The 27,392-nt window shown below is 40.1% G+C and overlaps 1 protein-coding gene across 1 annotated transcript in view; it reads right to left on the bottom strand.

Moving 5' to 3' along the window:
- Window positions 1–27,392, bottom strand: part of LOC101348432 (F-box/WD repeat-containing protein 10) — a 105,560-nt gene that overhangs the window by 8,651 nt on the left and 69,517 nt on the right. Inside the window, exons 18-19 of the mRNA XM_023730982.1 lie at window positions 10,336–10,494; window positions 6,619–6,890 (exon numbers count right to left, since the gene is read on the bottom strand). Of these exons, the coding sequence (XP_023586750.1) occupies window positions 6,619–6,890; window positions 10,336–10,494 (431 nt within the window). The remainder of the gene's footprint in view (window positions 1–6,618; window positions 6,891–10,335; window positions 10,495–27,392) is intronic.

Here is a 27,392-nt window from a genome sequence, read left to right as displayed (position 1 = left end):
TTTTTTTTTTTTTTTTGCCTTGTTGCTATAGCTAGGACTTCCAGCACCATGTTAAATAGAAGTGGTGATAAAGGGCATCCTTGTCTTGTTCCCACTTTCAGGGAGAATGCTTTCAGTCTTTCTCCATTGAGAATGATATTGTCTGTTGGTTTTGTATAGATGCCCTTTATTATGTTGAGGAATTTCCCTTCTATTCCTATTTTATTGAGAGTTTTTATCAGGAATGGGTGTTGGACTTTATCAAATGCCTTTTCTCCATCAATTGAGATGATCATGTGGTTCTTTTCTTTTGTTCTATTTATGTGGTAGATTATGCTGATTGATTTTCTAATGTTGAACCATCCTTGCACACCTGGTATGAATCCCACTTGGTCATGGTGTATTTTTTTTTTGATACGATGCTGAATTCTATTGGCTAGAACTTTGTTGAGAACTTTTGCATCTATATTCATGAAACATATTGGTCTGTAATTTTCTTTTTGGGGGGTGTCTTTACCTGGCTTTGGTATCAGGGTTATGCTGGCTTCATAGAATGAATTCAGGAGTATTCTTTCCTTTTCTATGTTCTGAAATAGTTTGAGTAGTACTGATGTGAACTCTTCCCTGAGTGTTTGGTAGAATTCTCCAGTGAAGCCATCTGGGCCGGGGCTTTTTTGTTGTTGGGAGCTTTATTTATTTATTTGTTTGTTTGCTTATTTTTTATTACCTCTTCCATCTCTCCTCTTGTTATGGATCTGTTGAGATTTTCTATCTAGCCTTGTGTTAGTTTAGGTAGGTAATGTGTTTTAAGAAATTTTTCCATTTCTTCTAGGTTCTAGAATTTGTTGGAGTACAGTTTTTCATAGTATTCTGTTATGATCCTTTTTATTTTGGTTGGGTTTGTTGTAATGGCCCCCATCTCATTTTTTTTATTTGGGTTATTTGCTTCCTTTCCCGTTTTTCTTTTGTCAGTTTGGCCAGTGGTTTGTCAATTATGTTGAACTTCTCAAAGAAACAAGTTTTGGTCCTGTTGATCCTTTCCATTGTGTTTCTGTTGTCTATCATTTATTTCTGCTCTGATCTTTATTATTTCCTTTCTTCTGATGGCTGTGGGCTTCTTTTGCCATTGTCTTTCTATTTGTTCAAGTTGTAAAGCTAACATTTTGATTTTGGTCCATTCTTCTATTTTGATGTGTGCATTTATTGCTATAACTTGACCTCTTAGCACTGCCTTTGCTGTGTCCCAAAGATTTTGATATGATGTGTTTTCATTCTCATTGGATTCTAGGAATTTTTTGATTTCCTCTTTGAATTCTATTACCCAGTTGTTTTTAAACAAGGTGTTATTCAGTTTCCATGTATTTGATTTTTTTCCCTTGTTCTTCCTGTTATTGATTTCTACTTTTATGGCATTGTCATCAGAGAGAATCCTTTGTATTATTTTGATTTTATTGAGGGTTGCTTTCTGGACTGAAATGTGGTCTACTCTGGAGGATGTTACATGTGCATTAGAAAAGAATGTATACTTTGCTGCTGTTTGGTGGAGTGTTCTGTATAAATCTATGAGGTCAGGTTGGTTTATGTTTGCCTTTATATCTTCTATATCTTTGTTGAGTTTCTTCCTAGATGTTCTGTCCTTTCCCGAGAGTAGCGTGTTGAAGTCTCGTACTATTATTCTGGAACTGTCTATTTCTTTTCACAGTGATCTTAGAGTTTGTATTTTGAAGCCCTATCATTGGGTCCGTATATATTTAATAAGGTTATTTCTTCTTGGTGGTCTGTCCCTTTAATCATGATATAAAGTCCTTCCTTGTCTTTTATGGTAGATTTTTCCTTAAAGTTTATTTTACCTGAGATTAGAATTGCCACTCCTCCCCTTTTTTGTTTATTGTTGGCTTGATATATTTTTTCCATTCTTTGATTCAGAATATGTTTATGTCTTTGTGTCTAAGGTGTGTCTCTTGTAGACAGCATATTGATGGGTTGTGGTTTTTTATCCATTCTGCCACTCTCTGTCTCTTTACATTTAAGTCATTTACATTCAGTGTGATTATCGATAGTTATGAGTTTATTGCTATCATATTGTTGTGCCTTTTTTTGTGGTGCTGACATTTTCTTTGTTCCTCTTACTTTCCTGTGCTGAATTCCTTTTGTTTGTGAATTTTGTTTTCTTTCCTTCCATTATTCTAGATTTTGTGTTTACTAACGCTTTATGTTTTTCTTCTTTTTTATTTTGATGAGTAGGTTTGTTAACTTTCTTTGTGGTTACCTTGAAATTTGCCCTTGACTTCCTAAGTTTGAACCAGTCTTTTATTACTTGGAATCACCTTGACTTCTTCTCCATTTGAAAGTTCTGTACCTACACTGTTTGTTCCCCCTTTTATTGTTTTCATATTGTTGTCATTTACAGATTGACATCTCTGTTTCCCTGTTTTAAGTCTTTTAGCTTTGTTTTATTATTGAGAGGTAAAGAACTCTCAGTAATAAAGGTTGGTTTCTGGCTGATGCTGTCCTGTGTCCTAGACTCTGGTTCCTGTCTTATGTTGTCAGTTCTTTAACCAAAGGACTCCCTTTAATATTTCTTGTAATTTTGGTTTAGTTTTTATGAATTCCCTCAGTTTCTGTTTATCTGTAAATGCCCTAATGTCACCATCATATCTGAGAGAGAGTTTTTCAGGATATATTATTCTTGGTTGGCAGTTTTATCTTTCAAGGTTTTATATATGTCATCCCATTGCCTTCTTGCCTGAATAGTTTCTGCCAAGTAATCAGAGCTTAGTCTTATTGTTTCTCCTTTGTGAGTGACTTTTTCCCCCCCTCGAGCTGCTCTCAGGATTCTTTCCTTGTCTTTGGTTTTTGCAAGTGTGATTATGATATGTCTTGGTGACTTTCTTTTGGGGACTATCCTTTTATGTGGTTCATTGAGCATCTTGGATGGTCAGCTTTTCATCTTTCATGATATTTGGGAAGTTTTCTGCCAGCAAATCTTCAACAATCTTCTCTGTGTTTTCCATTTTCTTCCCGTTTTCAAATTCCGATCATGTGCAAATTTTTGCTCTTGTGTCCCACATAATTGTTAGGTTTTCTTCATTGTTTTCTCTTATTTTTCCTCAAACAAAGTGGTGTCCATGGATTTGTCTTCAATCTCACTGAGTTTGTCTTCTACTGTTTCAAATTTGCTCTAAAATCTTCTATTGAGTTGTCCCTTTCCGAAATTTTGTTGTTTATCTTTTGGATTTCTACTTGCTGTTTTTGTATGATTCCTAATTGTTTATTTATTTTGATATTTTGCTCTTGTATTATTTTCTTGAATTCTTCTAATGGTTTGTGTAAGTGTCCTTGATTTTGGCTATTTTTTTGTTGGTTTTGTCTGTGTTTTCCATGATTTTTGTCTATTTTTTCCTTGATTGTTTCTGAGTTTTCCTTGATCTCTTTCCAAATCTCTTGGAGGGCATTAAATATTAGTCTTTGAATTCTATATCAGGTAGTTCCACTGCCTTTTCTTGTACCAGAACGTCATCTGATTCTTTATTTTGTTCCCTTGTTGGAGCCATCTTGTCTTCCTTTTTTATATGTTTTGATATTGTCTGCTGTCTCCAAGACATTAAGGTATTATTTTCTTTATTGATTGATTGTATGTTCATTTGTCTTGTCCTGCTTCTTTGTTTAGTTTTGATATGTCAGGGTGGGTGGGCCAGACATTGTTTGCTGCTTGCTTGTCTGTGGACATGATAGCTCTCACCACCTTATCCAGTTAGGCAGGGCAGCAGCAGGCAGGGCAATCCTGCTTCACTGTACACTGGTTTGGTGAGGTGCCTGAGGGTGGACTGGACAGGTGCTGTCTTCTTCCTGATGTTGGTCCAGCAGGTGAGGGAGCATTCAAAGCTCTTCACCAAATAGGCATGTATGTCAGACAGGGAGGGGTACAAGCTCGATTCCCACTGTTCAGTAGCTGGTCGAGTGGTGGGAGGGGAGAGGCAGTGAGGGCTTGGTGCAGTGGCAGGCCTAAGCACCAAGGACACTCTAGCTGGGGTGGCACAGCTAGGTCTGGGGGAGAGAAAAGAAAAGAGAGAGAAAGAAAAAAAAGTATAGCCAGAGGGGTGGTGGGGCAGATATGGGGGCTGGCAGAAATGGGGTAGGTGGTGTACAGGGCTAGGGGGGATACAGAAAGGAAACAAAGAAAGAAAAATGAAAAAATAAAATAAATAGTGGCACCATTGAGGCCAGCAAGTGGGGACTCTATAAGCAGTGGCACACCAGGGGCCAGCAGGAAGTGGGGAGAGGTACCGTACAGTGCTAGGTAGGAGGGAGAAAGAAAAGCAAGAAGGAAAAAAAAAGAAAAGAGGAAAAAACAGTGACACAGTGAAATCTGGAAAGTGGGAGTGCTGCAGACCCAGGGCTGGTGGGAAGGGAGGGGAGGTGACGTACTGGGCTAGGTGGGAGTGAGGAAAAAAAGATAAAAAAGGAAAATAAAATGGCGGCATGTTGAGGGCCATGGGTAGGGATGGGGTGGACCTAGGGCAGTGGCAGGCTGGAGTGCCAGTAGCTCTCTAGCCACAGCAGTGCAGTAGGGTATGACAGGACAGGGGGAGGTTGCGTACAGGGCTAGGAGGGAGGGAGAAAGAAAAAGAAGAAAGAGAAGAGAAAAAATGGTGGTGCAGAAGGTGCCGGCAGGTGTAGACGGTGCAGACCCGGGGCGGCAGCTGGTTGGTGTGCCAGTGGTTCTGTAGCTGCGGCAGTGCAGCAGTGGCCAGCAGGAAGGGGTGGAGGTGGCATACAGGGCTAGGTGGGAGGGAGAAAGAAAAAGAAGAAAGAGAAAAAAATGGCACAGCAGGAACCAGTGGGTGGGGGCAGAGTGGACCTGGGATAGCAGTGACCAGTGGCTCTCTAGCCATGGTGGGATGGCGGGGTCAGGCAGCCGGGGGTGAGGTGGTGTATGGGGCTAGGTGGGAGGGAGAAACAAAAGAAAGAGAAAAGAAAAAAATTAAATAAAAAAACTGGTGGCATGGTGGGGGCCGGTAAGTGGGGGCAGGGAAGATCCAGGGCCATTTGGAAGGGAGAGGAGGTGATGTGCAGGGCTCGATGGGAGCAAGACAGAAAAGAAAGAAGAGAAAGGAAATGAATATGGCAGCACAGTGGAAACCGACTAGTGTGGGCAGGGCCGACCTGGGTCAGCAGCAGGCCAGTGGTTCTCTATCCTTAGTGGTACAGTGCAGCCCAGCAGGAAGTAGGGGGAAGGTGGCATATGAGGCTAGGAGGGAGGGAGAAAGAAAAGGAAGAAGGAAAAAAAAGAAAATAAAAAATGACATGGTGGGAGCCAGTAGGTGGGGGCAGGGTGGACCTAGGGTGGCTGTGGGCCAGTGGCTCTCTATCTGTGGTGGTGTGGTGTGGCCCAATGGGAAGGGAAGGAGATAGCATATAAGACTAAATGGGAGTGAAAAAGGAAAGGAGGAAAGAGAAAAAGAGATGAAAAAAATGGCATAGTGGGAGCCGGTGGGTGGAGGAGGGGTAGACCTGGGGTGGTGGTGGGTTGGTGGCTCTCTAGCCACAGTGGTGTGGCCCAGAAGGAAGGGGTAAAGGCAGGGTATTGAGCTGGTGGGAGGGAGGAAGAAAGAAAAAATAAGGGCAGAGCGGGAATCAGTGGGTGGGGGCGGGGCAGACCTGGGCTGGTGGCAGACCACTGGCACACTAGCCAAGGCAGCGTGGCATGGCCCGGCAGGAAAGGGTGAAGGTGGCATATGGGGCAGAAGGATGAAGGGTGGGAAAGCACGTTTCTCTGGTCACCAGGTCCTCTGTCTCCTGTTGGGAACTCCGTGAAGTTGCCTTCCCATACTCCCCTTCTAGGGTGATTGATGGCTGTGCTCCAAGATGGCGACCCTGTGCCATGTTAGTTGGAAGGGGACCTCCATTCTGTATCTCTCCTCTTTCTCTGTTTTCCTTCAGTTTCTTTTTCCATTCAGTGTTTGATCTAATTCTTTATCCCTTCATTTGATGCTTAGGGTTCCAGGATTGATGTTTGTATCTGTTTTAGTTAGTTTTTTAGGGTCTTTGCTGCAGAGGGAAATCCTGGTGGCATAGAGGTTAAGAGCTAGGGCTGCTAAACCAAAGGTCAGCAGTTCGAACCCACCGGGCGCTTCTTGGAAACTAAGGGGCAGTTCTACTCTGTTTTATAGGGTTGCTATGAGTCGGAATCGACTCAACGGCAACGAGTTTGCTGCAGAGGGATGGCATGGTGCTTCTGTCTATAGCGCCACGTTGGCTCTGCCTCTTATATTAACTTCTAATCTTTGTCCTAGGGAAACAGTTATGTACTATATGTTTGGGTTTTTTGCTTTTTTTCTTTTTTCTGGTTGTTTGTATTTTGTTTAATGGCAGATGTTGAGGGCTAGTCTTATCTACTGTACAAAAATTTTAATAAGTTTGAAATCCTAGGCCTTGAAAATCAGGATATTTGCTTTACCTCTCTACCAGATTGTTTGGTAGATCAAAGAGAATGGCTTCCACTTTCCTGAAAGGTTAGAACTTATATCATCAGGAAACCACGCATTGGCCAAAATATCCCACAAAGAAACCAGTCCTGACACACATCATCTACTCTACTGGTTACCACTGAAATTGCCTGGGACTTAACTCTTTTACCTGTAGATAACATGGCTGCCTTCAGGAGAACACGAGACCTGTGAGGTTTACTGGATAAAGCCTCCTGGCCCACAATTTGTTTACTGGATGCAGAGTCCCTTAGGCTGTGAGCCTGAATACTAGACTTAGAGACAGCATCAGCAAGACTATTGTCTTCCTTTTCCTCCTCTTTATCCTTGTTCTTCTTTTGTTTCACTCGATCCTGAGAGTACTGCCACTTTATATTCTCAAACTGGAACATGATAATATTGCTCTCCGTGTTGATCACCATCCTGCAACCAAAATAACAAGATTTCTCACAAAAGGAATGTGGAGGCCACCACTGCCCAGCCTCCAAAATATGCATTTCAATTACTGTTCCATCTTATCCTTAGGCCAAGGGAACAGTGTCCAGTAGTGACCACATAAACAGGGCAGGATAGGGTATTGGAGGGTCTGAAGTGGTGAAAGGCCGCAGTCTCACAGCAGGGGCGGTTAGCACTGTAGCTATTTTCTTTAAACTCTGCTCCACAGGGTTTTCAGTGGCTTATATCTCAGAAGAAGATAGCCAAGCCTTTCTTCCAAGGTGCCTCTGGGTGGATTTGAACTTCCAAACTTCTGACTGCCATTTTGCACCACCCAGAGACTCCACCCTGCACATAAAACCCATTGCTGTCGAGCCAACTCCGACTCATAGCAACCATATAGGACAGAGTAGAACTGCCCCATAGGCTTTCCAAGGAGTAGCTGGTGGATTCGAACTGCCAACCTTTTAGTTAGCAGCCACAGCTCTTACATCTTGAAATGTACTGTTTTCAAGTACAGCATTGAAACCCAATGTTTCTATCACTGTGACAGGGATGACGTGGAGGCCTCCCCCTTCACTGACCCCCAGCCCACCCTCCTCCAGTGTCTCTGTCCATACTTCAGGTTTCGACAGAACATTTGTACTTTATATAAAACAGGATGATTTCTATCTTCTCTCATCCCCACTTTTATGCCTTTGTAGAGAAAGCACTTCCGAAGTTGGCAGCCCAGCACTACCTCCTACCCCCATTCACAAAGAGAGCGGCTTTCTCCTCTGTGTCAAGGTCTACTATAACTATAAACAAGACCTTGGAACCATATGTGTAGGTTCCTTTCTGCTCCAAAACGCTATAATTTTAAGACTTTAACTGATGGCATAACGTTTGTATGAAAGTGAGTGTTTTGGTTGGAAAAGTTGGGATGGAATTCGGGGAATCATTCCAATAAGAAATCTCTCTTGGGCTTATTTTTACTCAAGTCAAAAGGAAATCATCTCTCTTATCTTTTGGATGTTGTGAATCATAAAAATGTCACAGCTAATTTATTGAGCCTTATTACTCTCTTCCCTTTTAACATAGTAAATAGTATTAATAAAGTTTCATTTAATGGGAGGCAATACAGCTCAGGGAGATTACGTGATGTTTCGATTGAGTCTGTGGTAGAATTTATAAGTTAATTCTATTTAGTTATTTTTCACGTTATTGTTGTTAAGTGCCGTCGAGTCAGTTCTGACTCAGTGACCCAAGCAGTACTACAGAACGAAACACTGCTCAGTCCTGTGCCATCCTCACAATCGTTGTTATGCTTGAGCCCATTGTATTTTCACATATATCACCTTAAAACTAGCATATAACAAGCACAGTGCAATATACAATGAGTTCAGTCATTGTACTCGTTTCTGAACTCACTTGCTCAGTTCTCTCCCACTGGAACCCTTGCTACTGCTAATCCTCCACCCTCCTTTAAGTCTCTGCATCAGAAGTGGGACACTGGAGACAGCTGGTGGAGGTCTCAGGCCACTGAACGCATGCTCAAAAGCAAGCAGGTACTGCACGTTTGCAGAACAATGGTCCTTGCAGCAAACCATCAAAATCAGTTGTCATCAAGTTAACTCTGATTCATGGCATCTCCATATGTGTCAGAATAGAACTGTGCTTCATAGGGTTTTCAATCACTGATTTTTCAGAAGTAGATCATTAGGCCTTTCTTCCAAGGCACCTCTGGGTGGACTCGAACTGCCAACCGAGTATGTTTAACCATTTGCACCATGCAGGGATGTAGCAAAACACGATGCCCCACTTTATTGCCCCCCAAAAAATGCCTGATTTGGCCAAATATCCAGAACAAATTAAGAGTCAAAATGAACTCTGACTGCTAAGTTTTGTGCAAAGCCAAATCTGTTGTTGTTGTTGTTGTTAGGTGCCATTGAGTCAGTTCCTACTCACAGACACTGCTTGGTCCTGTGGCATCCTCACCATCGTTGTTATGATTGAGCCCATTGCTGCAGCCATTCTCATTGAGGATCTTCCTCTTTTTTGCTGACCCTCTACTTTACCAAGCATGATGTCTTTCTCCAGGGATTGATCCCTCCTGATAACATGTCCAAAGTATGTGAGACATAGTCTCTAAGGAACATTCTGGCTGTACTTCTTCCAAGATAGATTTGTTGGTTCTTTTGGCAGTCCATGGTATATTCAATATTCTTCACCAACACCACAATTCAAAGGCATCAATTCTCTTTTGGTCTTTCTTATTCATTGTCCAGCTTTCACATGCATATGAGGTGATTGAAAAACCATGGCTTCGGTCAGGTGCACGGTAGTCTTCAAGGTAACACTTTTGTTTTTTAACACTTTAAAGAGGTCTCTTGTAGCACAATTGCCCAGTGCAATGCGTCATTTGATTTCTTGATTGCTACTTTCATGGGTGTTGATTGTGGATCCAAGTAAAATGAAATCCTTGACAACTTCAATCTTTTCTCCATTTATTATGAGGTTGCTTATATGTGGAGTTGTGAGGATTTTTGTTTTCTTTATATTGTAGTGTAATTCACAATGAAGGCTGTAGTCTTTGATCTTCATCAGTAAGTGCTTCAAGTCCTCTTCACTTTGAGCAAGCAAGGTTGTGTCATCTGCATATAGCAGGTTGTTAATGAGTCTTCCTCCAATCCTGATGCCACGTTCTTCTTCATATAGTCCAGCTTCTTAGATTATTTGCTTAGCATACAGACTGAATAAGTATGGTGAAAGGATACAACCCTGACACACACCTTTCCTGACTTTAAACACACAGTATCCCCTTGTTCTGTTCGAATGACTGCCTCTTGGTCTAGGTACAGGTTCCTCATGAGCACAATTAAGTGTTCTGGAATTCCCATTCTTCACAATGTTATCCATAATTTGTTATGATCCAGAGTTGAATGCCTTTTCATAGTCAATAAAACACAGGTAAACATCTTTCTGGTATTCTCTGCTTTCAGCCAGGATCCATCTGACATCAGCAATGACATCCCTCACTCCACGTCCTCCTCTGAATCCAGCTTGAACCTCTGGCAGTTCCCTGTCAATATACTGCTGTAGCCGCTTTTGAATGATCCTCAGCAAAACTTTACTTGTGCGTGATATTAACGATATCATTAATGATATTAATGATAATTTCCACATTTGGTTGAATCACCTTTGTTTGGAATAGGCATAAATATGGATCTCTTCTAGTCGGTTGACCTGGTAGCTGTCTTCCAAATTTCTTGGCATAGACAAGTGAGCCAAATTAGTCCCCCATAAAAGTATTCCTCCACTACAGCCCAAATCAGAGGGTGGTCTGCCAACTCTTTCCTACTCTCAGCAAATCCACAGCTAGTGTCCCAGAGGAGAAAAAAAATCATCCAAAACAGAATTGCTCACAGTTCTGACCTCCATACCTACCACCCACCTGTTTCCCTGAATAAAGAAGGACAGCACAGGGTCACCTCTGCCATTGGCTTTCATCACCTTTAGGCAGTTCCCGTTTAAGAAATTGTAAATGCGGATCTTGCCATCTGCACAGGCACTAATGACACGGAGGAAAATAAGGGACACATGGAGCACCTCCCTGGAAGAGAAGAGAGCAACAGTTAGTACCTGTCTTCTGGTAAACTACTTGGGTTTGTTTGTAGTTTGGAGTATTTTGTGTATGGCTGGGAGGCAGTGGTGGCAACTGAAGTGATATTTACCATCATGTGGTAGTTCCAGATATAAATTATCAGCCTTTAAGATGTAGCTATACTACCTCTTCCCATTCTATCGTTATTCTTCTTGATCATGGTGCCACAAGGTAGCAAAGCAAAAAGACTTATGTCAGATTGTGTTTTGTCTGAAATACACATCATAATGTTTTTTCTTTTGCAATTTGATTCCTTCTACAAAAGTCATGATGAGAATTATTTATTTTTCTTTTTAAAATAGTAATATTATGTAAAACAGAAATAAACCAGAGGAGGAATTGTTACCATTATATCAAGCAAAAACCTAGTATTCGAACATCTTCTTTTTTGATCTTAAATTAGTGGTTTCCCATTCTTTCCACAGAAACATCCTTAAGGAAAAGTGGACCCAGGATAATTGAAACATATGACTGTTCCTTTGTAATGACCAGCAGGAAAAGGGAGAGGATAGGAGAAGATCTAGGTAGATACTTCCAAAAAATCCTCCCTAAAACAACCGGGTCCAAGTTGGACTCTGGATATGTGGAGTATGGAAGTCTAAAAAGTATAATTACCCTATTCCTGGTAATGGCACTGCAAAGTTGAATCTGATACCAGCAATGTGTTACAGCCTGTATACAAAGCGAGTCCATTGATCTTTCCCCATCTCTACCCATTCAAGTCCATCCATGGCCTAGTTTACATGCTGTTTTGTCCATAAAACCATCTCCCCACACTCCATCCCAACACAATATACACAAACTTTAGGTATGCTGTCAGAGTCTCTTGGGTACAGCCCATGTCTTATTCATCATTGCATGCCCAGTATCTTGCACAGTGCCTAGCCAATAGCCATCCTTTTGTAAATATTGGTTGAAAAAGTGACTGTCTGCTCATGTTGTCAGAGCCTGGTCATTGCTATAGTGTGTTAAAAGAATGTCATCCATCCTATACAATTTTACCTTAGCCTTGGTCATATCCCAGGCCCAGACAAGACTTTCCAAGGCTCCAACCACCAACAAAACAAATAACAATGGCCTTGGAAAGCAGGAGTCTGCCTGCTCAGCATGTTCAAAAAACAGCAAGGAAGCCATTATGGCTTGAGATCCTTCTCACATGATTCATAAATAAATAAATAAATCATACTAGCCTAAAACCTAAGTATAAGAAAGTCCAACAAAGTTCAATTTTCTTTGCAAGATGGAAATAGCTTCATGGTACCCCAAGCATATCTTAGTCTGCCTATCGGGTAATCCAGCACTGGGACAGATGTCCTGTGGTAGTAGGGTTTGCCTCTTTGTATACCTCTTTTGATCTTACTGAGTTGGGCTTATACGTCTCATAGATTCCCGTGACATTTGGTAGTTCAGTCTATATTATTATAGCCTAGTGATTAAAAACACAAGCTTTGGCATCAGAAAACCTGGGATCAAAACTTGACTCTACCAATTACTGGCCTTATAACCTTGACAAAGAAACTTAACTTCTCAATCCTCAGTTTCCTCCTCTGTAAAAAGCCAAAGCCAAACCAAACCCATTGCTGTCGCGTCAATTCCAACTCATAGCGACCCTATAAGGCAGAGTAGAACTGCCCCATAGGGTTTCCAAGGAGCAGCTGGTGGATTCAAACTGCCGACATTTTGGTTAACAGCCAAGATTTTAACTCACTGCACCACCAGGCTCCATCCTCTGTAAAAAGGGGGTAGTAATTCTGCCCCACAGGGTTGCTGTAAGTATTGAATTAATTAATGCATGTAAAAAAAAATTAAGAGGAGGTGCCAAGATGGCGGAATAGTCAGACACTTCCTGTGGTCCCTCTTAAAAGAAAGACCTGAAAAAACAAGTGATTTGATTATATATGACAATCTAGGAACTCTGATCATCGAGGACAAAGTTGAGGAGTCGAACTGAGCAGCAGGGGGAGAGAGACAGTTCAGAAGCAGTGAAGAAGTGCCATTCATGAGATAGCTGGCACCCCGCAGGCTGGGTCAGGTGGCACATGTGGGCTGAGGCAAGCAGTAGCACTCAGGATGCATTTCACCATGCCGGGAGGGACTGGGCAACAGAGAGTCTGCACAAGCCTCCAGAGCTGAGGAGAAGTGGCGTTTGGATCTGTGAAAGTTAAGAGCAAGAATCTAACCTACCGTGCAGGGTCAAAATAACCCCTCCCCCTCTGGGACTTTCACAGAGAAGAAGTGCCACTTTCCCCTCACCCCCCCCCCTCCCCACTCTGTCCTGACACCAGTCCCACAGTATTCAACAACCACCATGCCCCCTAAGCTGGGAACTCAGGACTATCACCACCAAAACCAGTCTCACGGCTTCAAAAAATCACCACACCCCCTAACTGAGAACTCAGGGCAGGCACTGGCATAAGGGGCCCACTGACATCTAACACCCTTCACCTCTGCCTAGACCTGTGTGGGCCGATTCAACAACATAGACCCTCATTAGCATAGAACCACAGGGCATATACCTGAAGCCTATTTTCAACTGCAGCAGCCAAGAGGGAGTTGCAGATTTGTGACATTTGACACTTCCCTATCAAATAGGGTCTTCACTTACCCACATCAGGGGCCCAAGGGCTGGCAGTTTCACCCATTACATCTAACCACCCACGACAGGCGTCCAAGAATAAGTGATGCCTCCCAGTCCTTACAGCCAACAGCATTAGGTGCCCAAAGTCTGGCTACAAAACCAATCTACCCACATGCTCTAGGGGAGAGACACACGCCTTCCACCAAGGCACTCAGGAGCAGCCATCAGCTCCCTGCCTTACTCAGCATATAGCCCCCTACTGTAGTCAGATACTTGTGCCTGCTCCAAACACCCTTACACAGTCCTGCCCATCTAGGACTGTAGGGGAGCACCTGCAACACACAATCAGTGACCAAAAACCTGGTCACCTGAGCTGAATCCTCACAAGAAAAGTGAAAAGACTCTGGGACTCACACACCTAGTAGCTGCTCTAACCACCTGGTGACAAAACATGAGAGCTTCAAAGATGCCAATAACCAGAGTAGCTCACATGCCCAGCCTACTTGGGCACATCAAAACAAGAAGCTAGGACACAATAAGAAAACATATAATAAATAATAACTTACTGATGGCTCAGAGAAAACAGTCAATATCAACTCACGTAAAGAAGCAGGTCAAGATGGCTCCAGCAAGAGACCAAAACAAAGAACCAGGAAACCTTCCAGGGGAAGAAAAGGTCTTGGAATTACTGGAGTTAGAATTCCAAAGGTTCATATCCAGAGCTCTTCAAGATATCAGGAAGTAGATCAAACAAAACTCAGAGCAAGCCAAGGAACACACAAACGAAGCAACAGAGGAATTCAGGAAAATAATACAACAGCAGAAGAGCAAATTTAACAGGCTTCTAGGAACTATGGAGAGACAGCAAATAGAAATCCAAAAGATTAACAATAAAATTTCAGAATTACACAACCCAATAGAGGGTCATAGGAGAGAATTGAGGCAATGGACGTCAGAATTAGTGAGATTGAAGATAAATCTCATGATGCCAATTTATATGAGGAAAAAACAGAGTAAAGAATTTTAAAAAATAAAGAAACTCTAAGAATTATGTGGGACACTATCTAGAGGAAAAACTTACGAATGATTGGAGTACCAGAACAGGGGGACAACAGAAAATACAGAGAGAACTGTTGAAGATTTGCTGGCAGAAAACTTCCCTGACATCATGAAAGATGAGAACATATCTATGCAAGAAGCTCATCGAACCCCACACAGTATAGATTCCAAAAGAAAGTCACCAGGACATATTATAATCAAGCTTGCCAAACCCAAAAATAAAGATAGACTCTTAAGAGCGGCTAGAATAAATGAAAAGTCACCTACAAAGGCGTCAATAAGACTAAGCTCTGACTACTCAGCAGAAACCATGCAGCAAGAAGGCAATGGGATGACATATATAAAGCCTTGAAGAAAAAAAAATTGCCAGCCAAGAATTATATATCCAGCAAAACTGTATCTCAAATGTGATGGCAAAATTAGGACATTTCTAGATAAATGGAAGTTAAGGGAATTTGTAAAAACCAAACCAAAATTACAAGAAATATTAAAGGGAGTCCTCCAACTAGAGAAACAACAATATCAGACAACAACCCAACACTACAACACAGGACAGAACAATCAGATATCAACTCAGATAGGGAAGTCACAAAAATAAGTCAAAGCTAAAACAATGAAAATAAGGAAACAGAGAAGTCAACATGTAAATGATGACATTAAAACAAAAAAGAGGGAATAAGTAGTGTAGTCATAGAACTTCTATATGGAGAAGAAGTTAAGGTGATATCAATAAATAAAAGATTGTTTTAAACTTAGAAAAATAGAGATAAATTTTTAGGTAATCACAAAGGAAACTAACAAATCTACCCATTAAAATAAAAAAGGAGAAAAACATAAAGACTCAACAAACACAAAATCAACAATAATGAAAAAGATGAAAAGAAAATACATAAAGAAAAATGACTCAGCACAGAAAATTAAGTGGAACAAAGAAACTGCCAACAGCCCCCCCTCAAAAAAATCAAAATGACAGCAGTAAACTCATACCTACCAATAATTGCACTGAATATAAATGGACTAAATGCACCAATAAAGAGACAGAGAGTGGCAGAATGGATAAAAAAACACACAATCCATCTATATGCTGCTTACAAGAGACACAACTTAGACTCAAAGACACAAAGAAACAAAAACTCAAAGGATGGAAAAAATATATCAAGCAAACAACAACCAAAAAACAGCACAAGTGGCAATATTAATCTCTAACAGACTTTAAAGCAAAATCCACCACAAAGGATAAGGAAGGACACTATATAATGATTAAAGGGTCAGTACACCAGGAGGACATAACTATAATAAATATATATGCACCCAATGACAGGGCTCCAAAATACATAAAACAAACTCTAACAGCATTGAAAACAGGAATAGACAATCCCACAATAATAGGAGGAGACTTCAACACACCACTTTCAGTGAAGGACAGAACATCTAGAAAGAAACTCAAAAAGACACAAAAGATCTAAATGCCACAATCAATCAAATTGACCTCATAGACACGTATACTCCACCCAACGGCAGTCAAGTATACATTCTTTTCCAATGCACATGGAACATTCTCCAGAATAGACCACATATTAGGCCATAAAGCAAGCCTTAACAGAATCAAAACATCAAAATATTACAAAGCATCTTTTCTGACCATAAAGCCTTAAAAGTAGAAATCAGTAACAGAAACAGCAAGGAAAAAAAAATCAAACACATGGAAACTGGACAACACCTTGCTCAAAAACTACTGGGATAGAAGAAATCAAGGACAGAATAAAGAAATCCATAGAATCAAATGAGAATGAAAACACATCCTACCAGAACCTTTAGGACACAGCAAAAGCAGTGCTCAGAGGTCAATTTATAGCAATAAATGCATGCATCCAAAAAGAAGAAAGGGCCCGAATCAAAACATTAACCCTATAACTTGAAGAAATAGAAAGAGAGTAGCAAAAGAAGCCCTTGGGCACCAGATGAAAGCAAATAATATAGCTTAGGGCAAAAATAAATGAAATACAGAATAGAAAAACAATTGAAAGAGATAACAAGACCAAAAGCTCGTTCTTTGAAAAGATCAACAAAATTGATAAACCATTGGCCAAACTGACAAGAGAAAAACAGGAAAGGAAGCAAATAACCCGAATAAGAAATGAGATGGGCGATATCACAACAGACCCAACTGAAATTAAAAGGATCATAATGGAATACTATGAAAAATTGTACACCAACAAATTTGAAAACCTAGAGGAAGTGGACAAATTTCTAGAAACAAACTACCTACCTGTCATGGATTGAATTGTGTCCCCCCAAAAAAATGTGTGTATCAATTTGGCTGGGCCATAATTCCTGGTATTGTGTCATTTTCCTGTATGTTGTGAATCCTGCCTCTGTGATGTTAATGAGGGAGCATGCGTGGCAGTTGTGTTAGTGAGGTAGGACCCAATCTGCAAGATTGGATTGTGTCCTGAGGCAGTCGCTTGAGATATAAAGGAGAGAGGTGAGCAGAGAGACAGGGGGACCTCATACCACCATGAAAGCAGTGCCAGGAGCAGAACGTGTCCTGAGAACCCGAGGTCCTTGTGCGGAGAAGCCCCTAGTCCAAGGGAACATTGATGAGAAGGCTGACAGATGGAGAAAGCCTTTCCCTGGAGCTGACGCCCTGAATTTGGACTTTTAGCCTACTTTACTGTTAAGAAATAAATTTCTCTTTGTTAAAGCCATCCACTTGTAGTATTTCTGTTATGGCAGGACTAGATGACTAAGACACTACCTAAATTAACAGAAACCGAGGTAGAAAAACTAAATAAACCCATAACAAAAGAAGAGACTGAAGAGGTAATAAAAACAAAATTCCCAACAAAAAAGAAGCCAATGTTCTGATGGCTTCACTGGAAAACTCTACCAAACTTTCAGAGAAGAGTTAACACCAATACTACTAAAAGTATTTCAAAGCATAGAAGAGGAAGAAATACTCCTGAACTCATTCTATGAAGCCAGCATAACCCTGATACCAAAGCCAGGTAAAGATACCACAAAAAAAGAATATTACAGACCAGTACCACTTATGAACATAGACGCAAAAATCCTCAACAAAATTCTAGCCAATTGAATTCAACAACATATCAAAAAAATAATTTATCATGACCAAGTGGAATTCATACCAGCTATGCATGGATGGTTCAACTTTATAAAAACAATCAATGTAATCAATCACATAAATAAAACAAAAGATAAGAACCACATAACCCTATCAATCGATGCAGAAAAGGCATTTGACAAAGTCCAACACCATCCATGATAAAAACTCTCAGCAAAATAGGAATAGAAGGGAAATTTCTTAACATAATAAAGGGCATTTATACAAAGCCAACAGCCAATATCATTCCAAATGGAGAGAGTCTGAAAGCATTCCCCATGAGAACAGGGATGACAAGGATGCCCTTTATCACCACTCTTATTCAACATTGTCCTGGAGGTCCTAGCCAGAGCAATAAGGCAAGAAAAAGAAATAAAGGGCATCCAAACTGGTAAAGAAGAAGTAAAAGTATCCCTGTTTGCAGATGATATGATCTTATACACAGAAAACCCCAAAGAATCCACAAGAAAACTACTGGAATAGAAGATTTCAGCAAAGTATCAGGATATAAGATAAACATACAAAAATCAGTTGGATTCCTCTATACCAACAAAGAGAACTTTGAAAGGGAAATCAACAAATCAATACCATTTACAATAGCCCCCAAGAAGATAAAATACTTAGGAATAAATCTAACCAGAGACATAAAAGACCTATACAAAGAAAACTACAAGACACTACTGCAAGAAACCAAAAGAGACTTGCGTAAGTGGGAAAACATATGATCCTCATGGATAGGAAGACTCAATATTGTGAAAATGTCAATTCTACCCAAAGCGATCCACAGATACAATACAATACCAATCCAAATTCCAAAGGCATTTTTTAATGAGATAAAGAAACAAATCACCAACTTCATATAGAAAAGGAAGAGACCCTGGATAAGTAAAGCATTACTGAAGAAGAAGAACAAAGTGGGAGGCCTCACACTACCTTGTTTTGGAACCTATTATACTGCCACGGTAGTCAAAACAGCCTGGTACTGGTACAACAGATGCATAGACCAATGGAAAAGAACTGTGAACTCAGACGTAAATTCTCCACCTATGAGCAGCTGATATTTGATAAAGGGCTAAAGTTGGTTAAATGGGGGAAAAGACAGTCTCTTTAACAAATGGTGCTGGCATAACTGGATATTCATCGGCAAAAAAATGAAACAAGACCCATACCTCACACCATGCACAAAAACTAACTCAAAATGGATCAAAGACCTAAATATAAAACCTCAAAACACAAGCATCATGGAAGAAAAAATAGGGACAATGCTAGGAGCCATAATATATGGCATAATAGTATTCAAACCATAACTAACAAGGCACAAACACCAGAAGAGAAACTAGATAACTGGGAGCTCCTAAAAATCAAACACGTATGCTCATCAAAAGAATTCACCAAAAGAGAAAAAAGACAACTACAGACTGGGAAAAAAATGTGGCTGTGACATATCCGATAAGGATCTAATCTCTAAAATCTACATGATACTGTAACACCTCTACAACAAAAAGACAAATAACCCAATTAAAAAATGGGCAAAGGATATGAACAGACACTTCACCAGAGAAGACATTCAGGTGGCTAACAGATACATGAGGAAATGCTTACAATCATTAGCCATTAGAAAAATGCAAATCAAAACTAAAATGAGATACCATCTCACCCCAACAAGGATGGCACTAATCCAAAAAACACAAAATAATAAATCTTGGAGAGGTTGTGGAGAGACTGAAACACTTATGCACTGCTGGTGGGAATGTAAAATGGTACAATCACTTTGGCAAATGATTTGGTGCTTCCTTAAAAAGCTAGAAATAGAAGTACCATAAGATCCAGCAATCCTGCTCCTTGGAATATATCCTAGAGAAATAAGAGCCATCACACGAATAGACATATGCACACCCATGTTCATTGCAGCACTGTTCATGATAGCAAAAAGATGGAGACAACCTAGGTCTCCATCAACAGATGAATGGATAAACAAATTATAGTATATTCACACAATGGAATACTACACAACGATAAAGAACAACGATGAATGTGCAAAAGATCTCACAACATGGATTAATCTGGAGGGTATTATGCTGAGTGAAATAAATCAATCACAAAAGGACAAATATTGTATGAGACCACTATTATAAGAACTCAAGAAAAGGTTTAAACACAGAAGAAAGCATTCTGTGATGATTGTGAGGGTGGGGAGGTTTAGGGAGGGAAATTCACTAATGAGATAGTAGATGAGGATCATCTTCAGTGAAGGGAAGGGCAATACAGAATACAGGGGAAGGCGGCACAAATGGACCAAAGCAAAAGCTAAGAAGTTTCCTGAAAACATTCAAGCACTTTGAGGGACAAAGTAGCTGGGGCTGGGGCCTGGGGACCATAGTTTCAGAGAACATCTAGGTTAACTGGCATAACAAAATTTATTAAGAAAATTTTCTGCATCCCACTTTGGTGAGTAGTGTCTGGGGTTTGAAAAGCTTGTTAGTGGCCATGTAAGATATATCAATTGGTCCCAACCTACTCGGAGCAAAGGAGAATGGAGAACACCAAAGATACAAGGAAAATATTAGCCCAAGAGACAAAAGGACCACATAAACCAGAGACTCCATCAGCCTGAGACCAGAAGAACTAGATGGTGCCCAGCTACCACCAATGACCACTCTGACAGGGAACACAACAGAGAGTCTGATAAAGTGGGAGAAAAGCATGGAGCAAAACTCAAATTCACGTAAAAAGACCAGACTTAATGGTCTGACAGAGACAGGAGGAATCCCCAAAACTATGGCCCCTGGATACTCTGTTAATCCAGAACTACAATCATTCCCAAAGCTCACTCTTCAGACAAAGATTAGACTGGACTCTAAAACAGAAAATAATACTCGTGAGGAGTGTGCTTCTTAGTTCAATCAGATACTCAAGACCAAATGGACGGCTCCTGCCCGGAGGCAGGATGAGAAGGCAGGAAGGGACAGGAACTGGTTGAATGAACACAAGAAACTCAGGGTGGAAAGGGGGAGTGTACTGTCACATTGTAGTGATTGCAACTAATGTCATGTAACTATATGTGTATAAATTTCTGTGTGATAAATTAACTTGAGCTGTAAACTTTCACCTAAAGCACAATAAAAAAAAAAATTAGTCCAGCGCCTTGCACAATGGTGGTTATTATGATCTTAGCATAGCCCAGTCTCCTTTCAGTTTTTATCTCTGTCCTATGAATAAATCATTTGTCTCCTTCTATGTTCCTTCTTCCTCAAAAGACATGGCAGAGAGTGACATCAGTGAAAATGGCAGAGTAAGGCACTCTAAAATTCCTCCCCTCCATAAAAGCAACAAAAAATCTGGCAAAAACTATCAGAATCAACTTTTCTGGGACTCTGGAAATTACCAACCAAAAGCTTACAGTGACACAGGAAACACTTACTCAATAAAAATGGCTGAATCTTAGTAATAACAGGGAGCTTTGTGGGATTTTAACTGACACTAGTCCCATTCCCTGCTTCCCAGCCCAGTGGTAGCCATAAAAATAACTGCCCAAGAACACATCTCATTTACAAAGAAATATTTGATCTTTCTGTTGGGTGCCTGGTAGGCTGGCTAAAAAAACTTGTCTTTATTTGTTCATCCGACTAGGAACTCATCTAGTGCTAAAGCTGCTACTTGGAGGACATTTGCTGAAAACACTTATAGGCAAATGTTTTAATCACTGCTGCTTGAGGCAAAAGATATCAGTTTGGGTAGAACAATACACTATCCAAAAAGCTTGGGAGGAAAGATTGGGAAATCAAATGTCCATACAGTTTTGGAAAGCTCAGACATATTCCTGGGAATCTAAATGGTCATGTGCATGTGCAGGGCTGTGCACATACTCAGGAGAGACCATGGAGGTGCTAAGCTCTCAGCCCTGGCTCACCTCGAAGCTCTGTGAAAACAGAAAGAGAAGGCCAAGGCAGAGTAGTAAACTGCCTGGCTGACTGTTGAAAGCTTGCCTCAACAGGCACACAGAGACCCTAGGCAAAGACTAGGGAGATATTTTGGTTCCAGGTGTTCAAGGAAATCTCAGTCTAGTCATTAGCTCACCACCAAGCTAACAGAACAGGGATTTTACAGAATTTTTCAGAAAAATCACTAAAAAAACAATAAAAACTATGACAAGCAGCAGCAACAAGAAACACTGGGGAGAGGCAGTATATGATTTTTAGAGTTGCCATATTGTAATATCCAAAATGCCCATGTTTCAACATGAAATAATGAGGTATACAAAGAAACTAGAAAGTATGACCCATACACAGAGAAAAAAGGAATCAGTAGAAATTGTTCCTAAGCAAGTCCAGTGGTTGGGCTTCTAGACAAAGATTTTAAATCAGATATTATAAATATTTTCAAAGGTCTAAAGGAAATATTGTCCAAAAAACTAAAGTATGAGAACAATATTTCACCAAATAGAGAATATCAATATCAATAAATAGTTAGAAATTATAAAAGGATCCAAATAGAAATTCTGGAGTTGAAAAGTATTACAACTGAAATAAATGTCACAATAGGGGTTTCAACAGAAGATTCAAGCAGGCAGAAGTTTCATCGAACTTGAAGGGAGGTCAATTGAGATTATCTAGTAGGAGGAACAGAAAGAAAAATAATGAATAAAATTGAGCAGAGCCTTAGAGACCTGTGGGATACTGTAAAGTGAATGAGCATTCTTATAATGGGAGTCCCAGAAAGGAGAGAAAGGGAACAAAGACTATTTGAAGAAATAATGGCTGAAAATGTCCAAATTTGATGATAAACATTAATATACATATCCAAGAAGTTCAAAGAACTACAAGTAGGATAAACTCAAAGAAATCCACACATAAATACATCATAATCAAACTGTCAAAAGCTAAGGGCAAAGAGAAAATCTTTAAAGCAATAAGAGAGAAGCAGCTTGTCATGTACAAAGGACCCTTAAAAAGATTAATAGCTTATTTCTCATTATAAACCATGGAGGCGAGAAGGAAGTGGGATGACATATTCAAACAGTGAAAGAAAAAAACTGTCAACCAAAAATTCTATAACTAGCAAAACTATCTTTTAAAAATGAAGGAGAAATTAAGACACCCCCAGATAAACAAAAACTAAGAGAATTCATCACTACCTGGCCTGCGCTATAAGAAATGCTACTTTGAGTCCTTCAGACTGAAATGAAAGGATACTAGATAGGAACTCTAATCCACATGAAGAAATAAAGAATATCAGTAAAGGTAACTACGTAGGTAAATATAAAAGATACTATAAATGTATTTTTTTGTTTGTAACTCCTTTTTTCCTAACTCACTTAAAATGCAACATTGTTAAACATTTATAAAGCAATAATTATAAATCTGTGTTGATGGGCACACAATGTAAAAAAGATTTAATTTGTGACAACAATATAAAAGGAGGGGGCAGAACTGGACAGGAGCAGAAATAATCTGTGCTATTGAAGCTAAGTTGGTATCAATTCAAACTACAACAAACAACAACAAACCACTGCTGTCAAGTTATAGCAACCCTATATTAATATATGTTAATTATCATCTCCATGGTAACCACTAAGAAAATAAAGAAATATATAGACAAGGAAATTAAGAAAGAATCAACATGGTGCACTAGAAAAATCAAACACACAAAAAAGGTATAAATGTAGGAATCGAGGAACAAAAAAAGAGAAGACATAAAATACATGGAAAACAAATAGCAAAATAGCAGAAGAAGTACTTTCTTTACCAGGAATTACATTAAATATAAATTGATTAAACTCTTCAATTAAAAGGCAGAGATTGGAAGAATGGATTTAAAAAAAATGATCCAACTATATGTTATTGACAAGAGACTCACTTTAGATTCAAAGACACAAATAGGTTGAAAGTAAAAGAATGGAAAGATATTCCATTCTAACAGTAACCAAAGGAGAGCTGGAACAGTTATACTGATATCAAACAAAATAGACTTTTAGACAAAATTGTCACTAGAGACAAAAAAGACATTATATAATGGTAAAAGGGTGTGAATCTGTCAAGAAGATATAACAATTATAAATACATATGTACCCAACAACAGAGCCCCACAATATTTGAAGCAAAAGCTGACAGTATTAAGGGAGACATAGACAATTCAACCATCATAGTTGGGGTTTTAACACTCCCTTTAAATAATGAACAGAACAATTAGACAGAGATCAGCAAGGAAATAGAAGACATGAACAACATTATAAACTAACTAGACCTAACAGACATATACAGAACACTCCACTCAACAAGAGCAGAATACACATTCTTCTCCAGTGCACATGAAACATTCTCCAGGATAGACCACATATTGAGCCACAAAACAAGTCTCAATAAATTTGAAAGATTGAAATCATAAAAAGTATGTTTTCTGGCCAATACGGAATTAAGTTAGAATTGATAACAGATGAAAATTTGGGAAATTCATAAATATGTGAAAATAAAACAACACACTCCTAAATAATCATTATGTCATAGAAAACATAAAAGGTAAATTATAAAATACTTTGAAATGAAAACACAACATACCAAAACTTATGGGATGTAGTAAAAACAGTAATCAGAGGTAAATTTACTTCAAATGCCTACCTTAAAAACAGAAGAAATCTCTCCAAGCAATAACCTATCACCTTAAGAAACTAGAAAAAACAAAGTAACTGATTAACTAATCTAAACCAAGTATAAGGAAAGAAATAACAAAGACTGGAAATAAGTGAAATAGAGACTGGAAAAACAATATAGAAAATCAAAATCAAAAGTTGGTTATTTGAAGAGACCAACAAACCTTTAGCTAGACAAGTTGACAAACATTTAACTAGACTGTTGAAGAATAAAAGAGAGGGAATTCAAGTTACTAAAATCAGGAATGAAACAGAGAACATTACTATTGACCTCACAAAGATATATAAAGGATTATAACAGAATATAATGAACAACTGCATACTAACAAGTTAAATAGCCTAGATGAAATGGACAAATTCCTAGAAACATACAAACTATTAAGCTGATTCAAGAGGAAATAGAAATTCTGAACAAACCTGTAACAAGTAAAGAGAATGAGTTAGTAATCAAAAAACTTACAACAATGAAAATTTTAGGACCACAGGGCTTCACTGGTGAATACTACAAAAGGTTTAAACAATTAATGCCAATCTTTCTCGAACTCTTACAAAAGCTATGAGGTCAACATTACCATGATACCAAAGGCAGCCAGACAGACAAAGGCATCACAAGAAAAAAAAACTACAGACCAATATATTTTATGAATATAAATACAAAAATCTTCAACAAAATGCTAGCAGGCTGAATTCAAAAGTATAAAAAAGAGTATACACCAAGTGGGATTGATCCCAGGAATGCAAAATTGATTTTGACATCCAAAAATCAATTAATGTATACACCATATAATAGAATAAAAAGCAAAAACCACACAATCATCTCAATAGATGCATAAAAAGCTTTTTGCAAAATCCAATACTTTTTCATGATAAAAAACACTCGACAAACTAGGAATAGAAGGGAATTTCCTCAACCTGATAAAAGGCATCTATGAAAATCTCACAGCTACCATTATACTTAATGTTGAAAGACTAGATACTTTTCCCATAAGATCAGGAATAAGAACAAGGATGTCTGCTCTCACCACTTCTATTCAACATTATACTGGAAGTTTTAGCCGGGGAAATCAGTCAAGAGAAATAAATAAAAGACATTAAAAAGAAACAAGTAAAGGATAGTTCTGTTTGCAGACGACAAAAAATGATCTTATATATAGAAAATCTAAAAGAATCCACACCAAAAAATAAAATAAAATAAACCAACTGTAAGAGCTAATACACAAGTTTAACAAGTTGTAGGATACAAGATCAAGATATAAAAATCAACACCCACGCGGGCGGCTCTCTGGGTGCCATTTGTTGGCTGCTAGTGTTGCTTTTTTTTTCTGCTTCTTTTGATTTCTCGCTTGCCTCTCACCACCTCCCCCTCCTTTCACTCAAGTGCCTGGCTCCGTGCGCCATCTTTGCTTCTTCCTGAGGGGTTCCAGAGCGCCAGCAATTTTTGATATAAGCTTTCCCACTCTCCACCCTCCTTCACCCACACTCGGCCTCCTCTGCTTCCCGCGGACACAGTCTCTTGTCCAGAAACACCAGTCCACATTGGCTGGCTCTCTGAGTGCCATTTGTTGGCTGCTGGTGTTGCTTTTTTTTTTTCCCCTGCTTCTTTTGATTTCTTGCTTGCCTCTCGCCGCCTCCCCCTCCTTTTGCTTGAGTGCCTGGCTCCGAGCACCATCTTTGCTTCTTCCTGAGGGGCTGTGGGGCTCCATTGGAGTGTGCAGCTGCTTCCCAGCCTGGGCTGCCGTGCTGGTGGGATCCCGGGGCTTTTGTTCATTTGTTTCTCTGCTTCCCGCAGCCACAGTCTCTTGACTGGGAGGCGCCGGCTGCTTGGATTCCACACACTCAAGAGGGCAGCTCTCTGGGTGCCATTTGTTGGCTGCTAGTGTTGCTTTTTTTTTCTGCTTCTTTTGATTTCTCACTTGCCTCTCGCCACCTCCCCCTCCTTTCACTCAAGTGCCTGGCTCCGTGCGCCATCTTTGCTTCTTCCTGAGGGGCTGCAGAGCACTGGCAATTTGTGATATATGCTTTCCCACTCTCTACCCTTCTTCACTGACACTCGGCCTCCTCTGCTTCCTGTGGACACAGTCTCTTGTCCAGAAACACCAGCCCGCACTGGCTGGCTCTCTGAGTGCCATTTGTTGGCTGCTAGTGTTGCTTTTTTTTTCTGCTTCTTTTGATTTCTCACTTGCCTCTCGCCACCTCCCCCTCCTTTCACTCAAGTGCCTGGCTCCGTGCGCCATCTTTGCTTGTTCCTCAGCGTCGTATTAGCTCCATTCGAGTGTGGAGCTGCTTCCCAGTCTGGGCTACCGCGCTGGTGGAATCCCGGGACTTTTGTTCATTTGTTCATTTTGAATTGTTTGTTTGTTTTCTTTTCCTTTTCTTGAGTTGGGAGCCGTTTCTGGCCAGGCGGAGCTGTGTGGCAAGGAACTTCCCTTCAGCTTCCACAGACGTGCGGAGGGATCCCTGAGGACATTTCTTTATTTGTTGGTTTTTTTTTGTTTTCTTTTTCTGTTTTTTGGGGAGGCCTTTCTTGTTCTTTTTGTTTTGTTTTGTTTTGTTTTGTTTTCCCTCTTTTTCCCTTTTGTCTTTCTTCATTGCTCAGTTGCTCGTCTCTCTATATCTTCTTCTCTTTCTGATCCCTGAATACCAGGCGTTGTATGACTCTGCGCCTTCTGGCCAGGATCTGCTGCAACACCTGAGAGCGACTTCCCCAGACCTCATAGCTGCATCGGTGGGATCCCTGGGAACTTTGCGGTTCTTTAACCTTTCTGATTTTTATTTGTTCATTCTTTTCTTTTCTTCCTCTTCCCCTTTCTGGTTTTCTCCATTTCATTGTCTGTCATCTCTCCATTCCAACGGCAAGCTCCCCTAGCATTCTTTTTTGTTTCTTTGTATTTTTTTTTGCTCCTGTTCCTCTCTCCTCTCTCCCATATCCAGCTTAGCTCCACATGTAACCATCTCTCGGCTGCATCCTGCCTACCTGCACCATGCGCTTGACATCACACCACCAAGCAGTGCAGGCACGGCCTACTGGAACCTGCCCAGCACTGATAACTGACCCGCCTGGGTGGCTGTAGTGAGTGCCACAAACAACCCATCCCAGTGGCTCCTCTTCAGCTAGACCTGCCCTGCTGTACCATATCTCAGTGACTGAACCTGCCAGTTGGAGAAGGAGGTGAAAAGTATTGAGCACACAAACGAGCAAACAACAAAGAGCACGGAGTCTGCCTGCTCAGACATACTCAAATTTTTTTTTAAAAAAAGGGACGAAACAAACAAATCTACAGTCAATAAATGAGAGAAATAACTACTGAATGCCCCCAAAACAGCAAACAATATCAAAACATTTACAAAAACAGGACAGGATGGTTCCAGTAGGTGTCCAAATTAAAACACCAGATGACTCTCCTGTGGAAGAAAATGCTCTAGAAGTACCTGATAGGGAA

This window comes from Trichechus manatus, unplaced genomic scaffold, assembly GCF_000243295.1.
Source record: "Trichechus manatus latirostris isolate Lorelei unplaced genomic scaffold, TriManLat1.0 scaffold00040, whole genome shotgun sequence".
Taxonomy (NCBI): Eukaryota; Metazoa; Chordata; class Mammalia; order Sirenia; family Trichechidae; genus Trichechus; species Trichechus manatus.
This window is presented reverse-complemented; position numbering and strand designations above follow the sequence as displayed.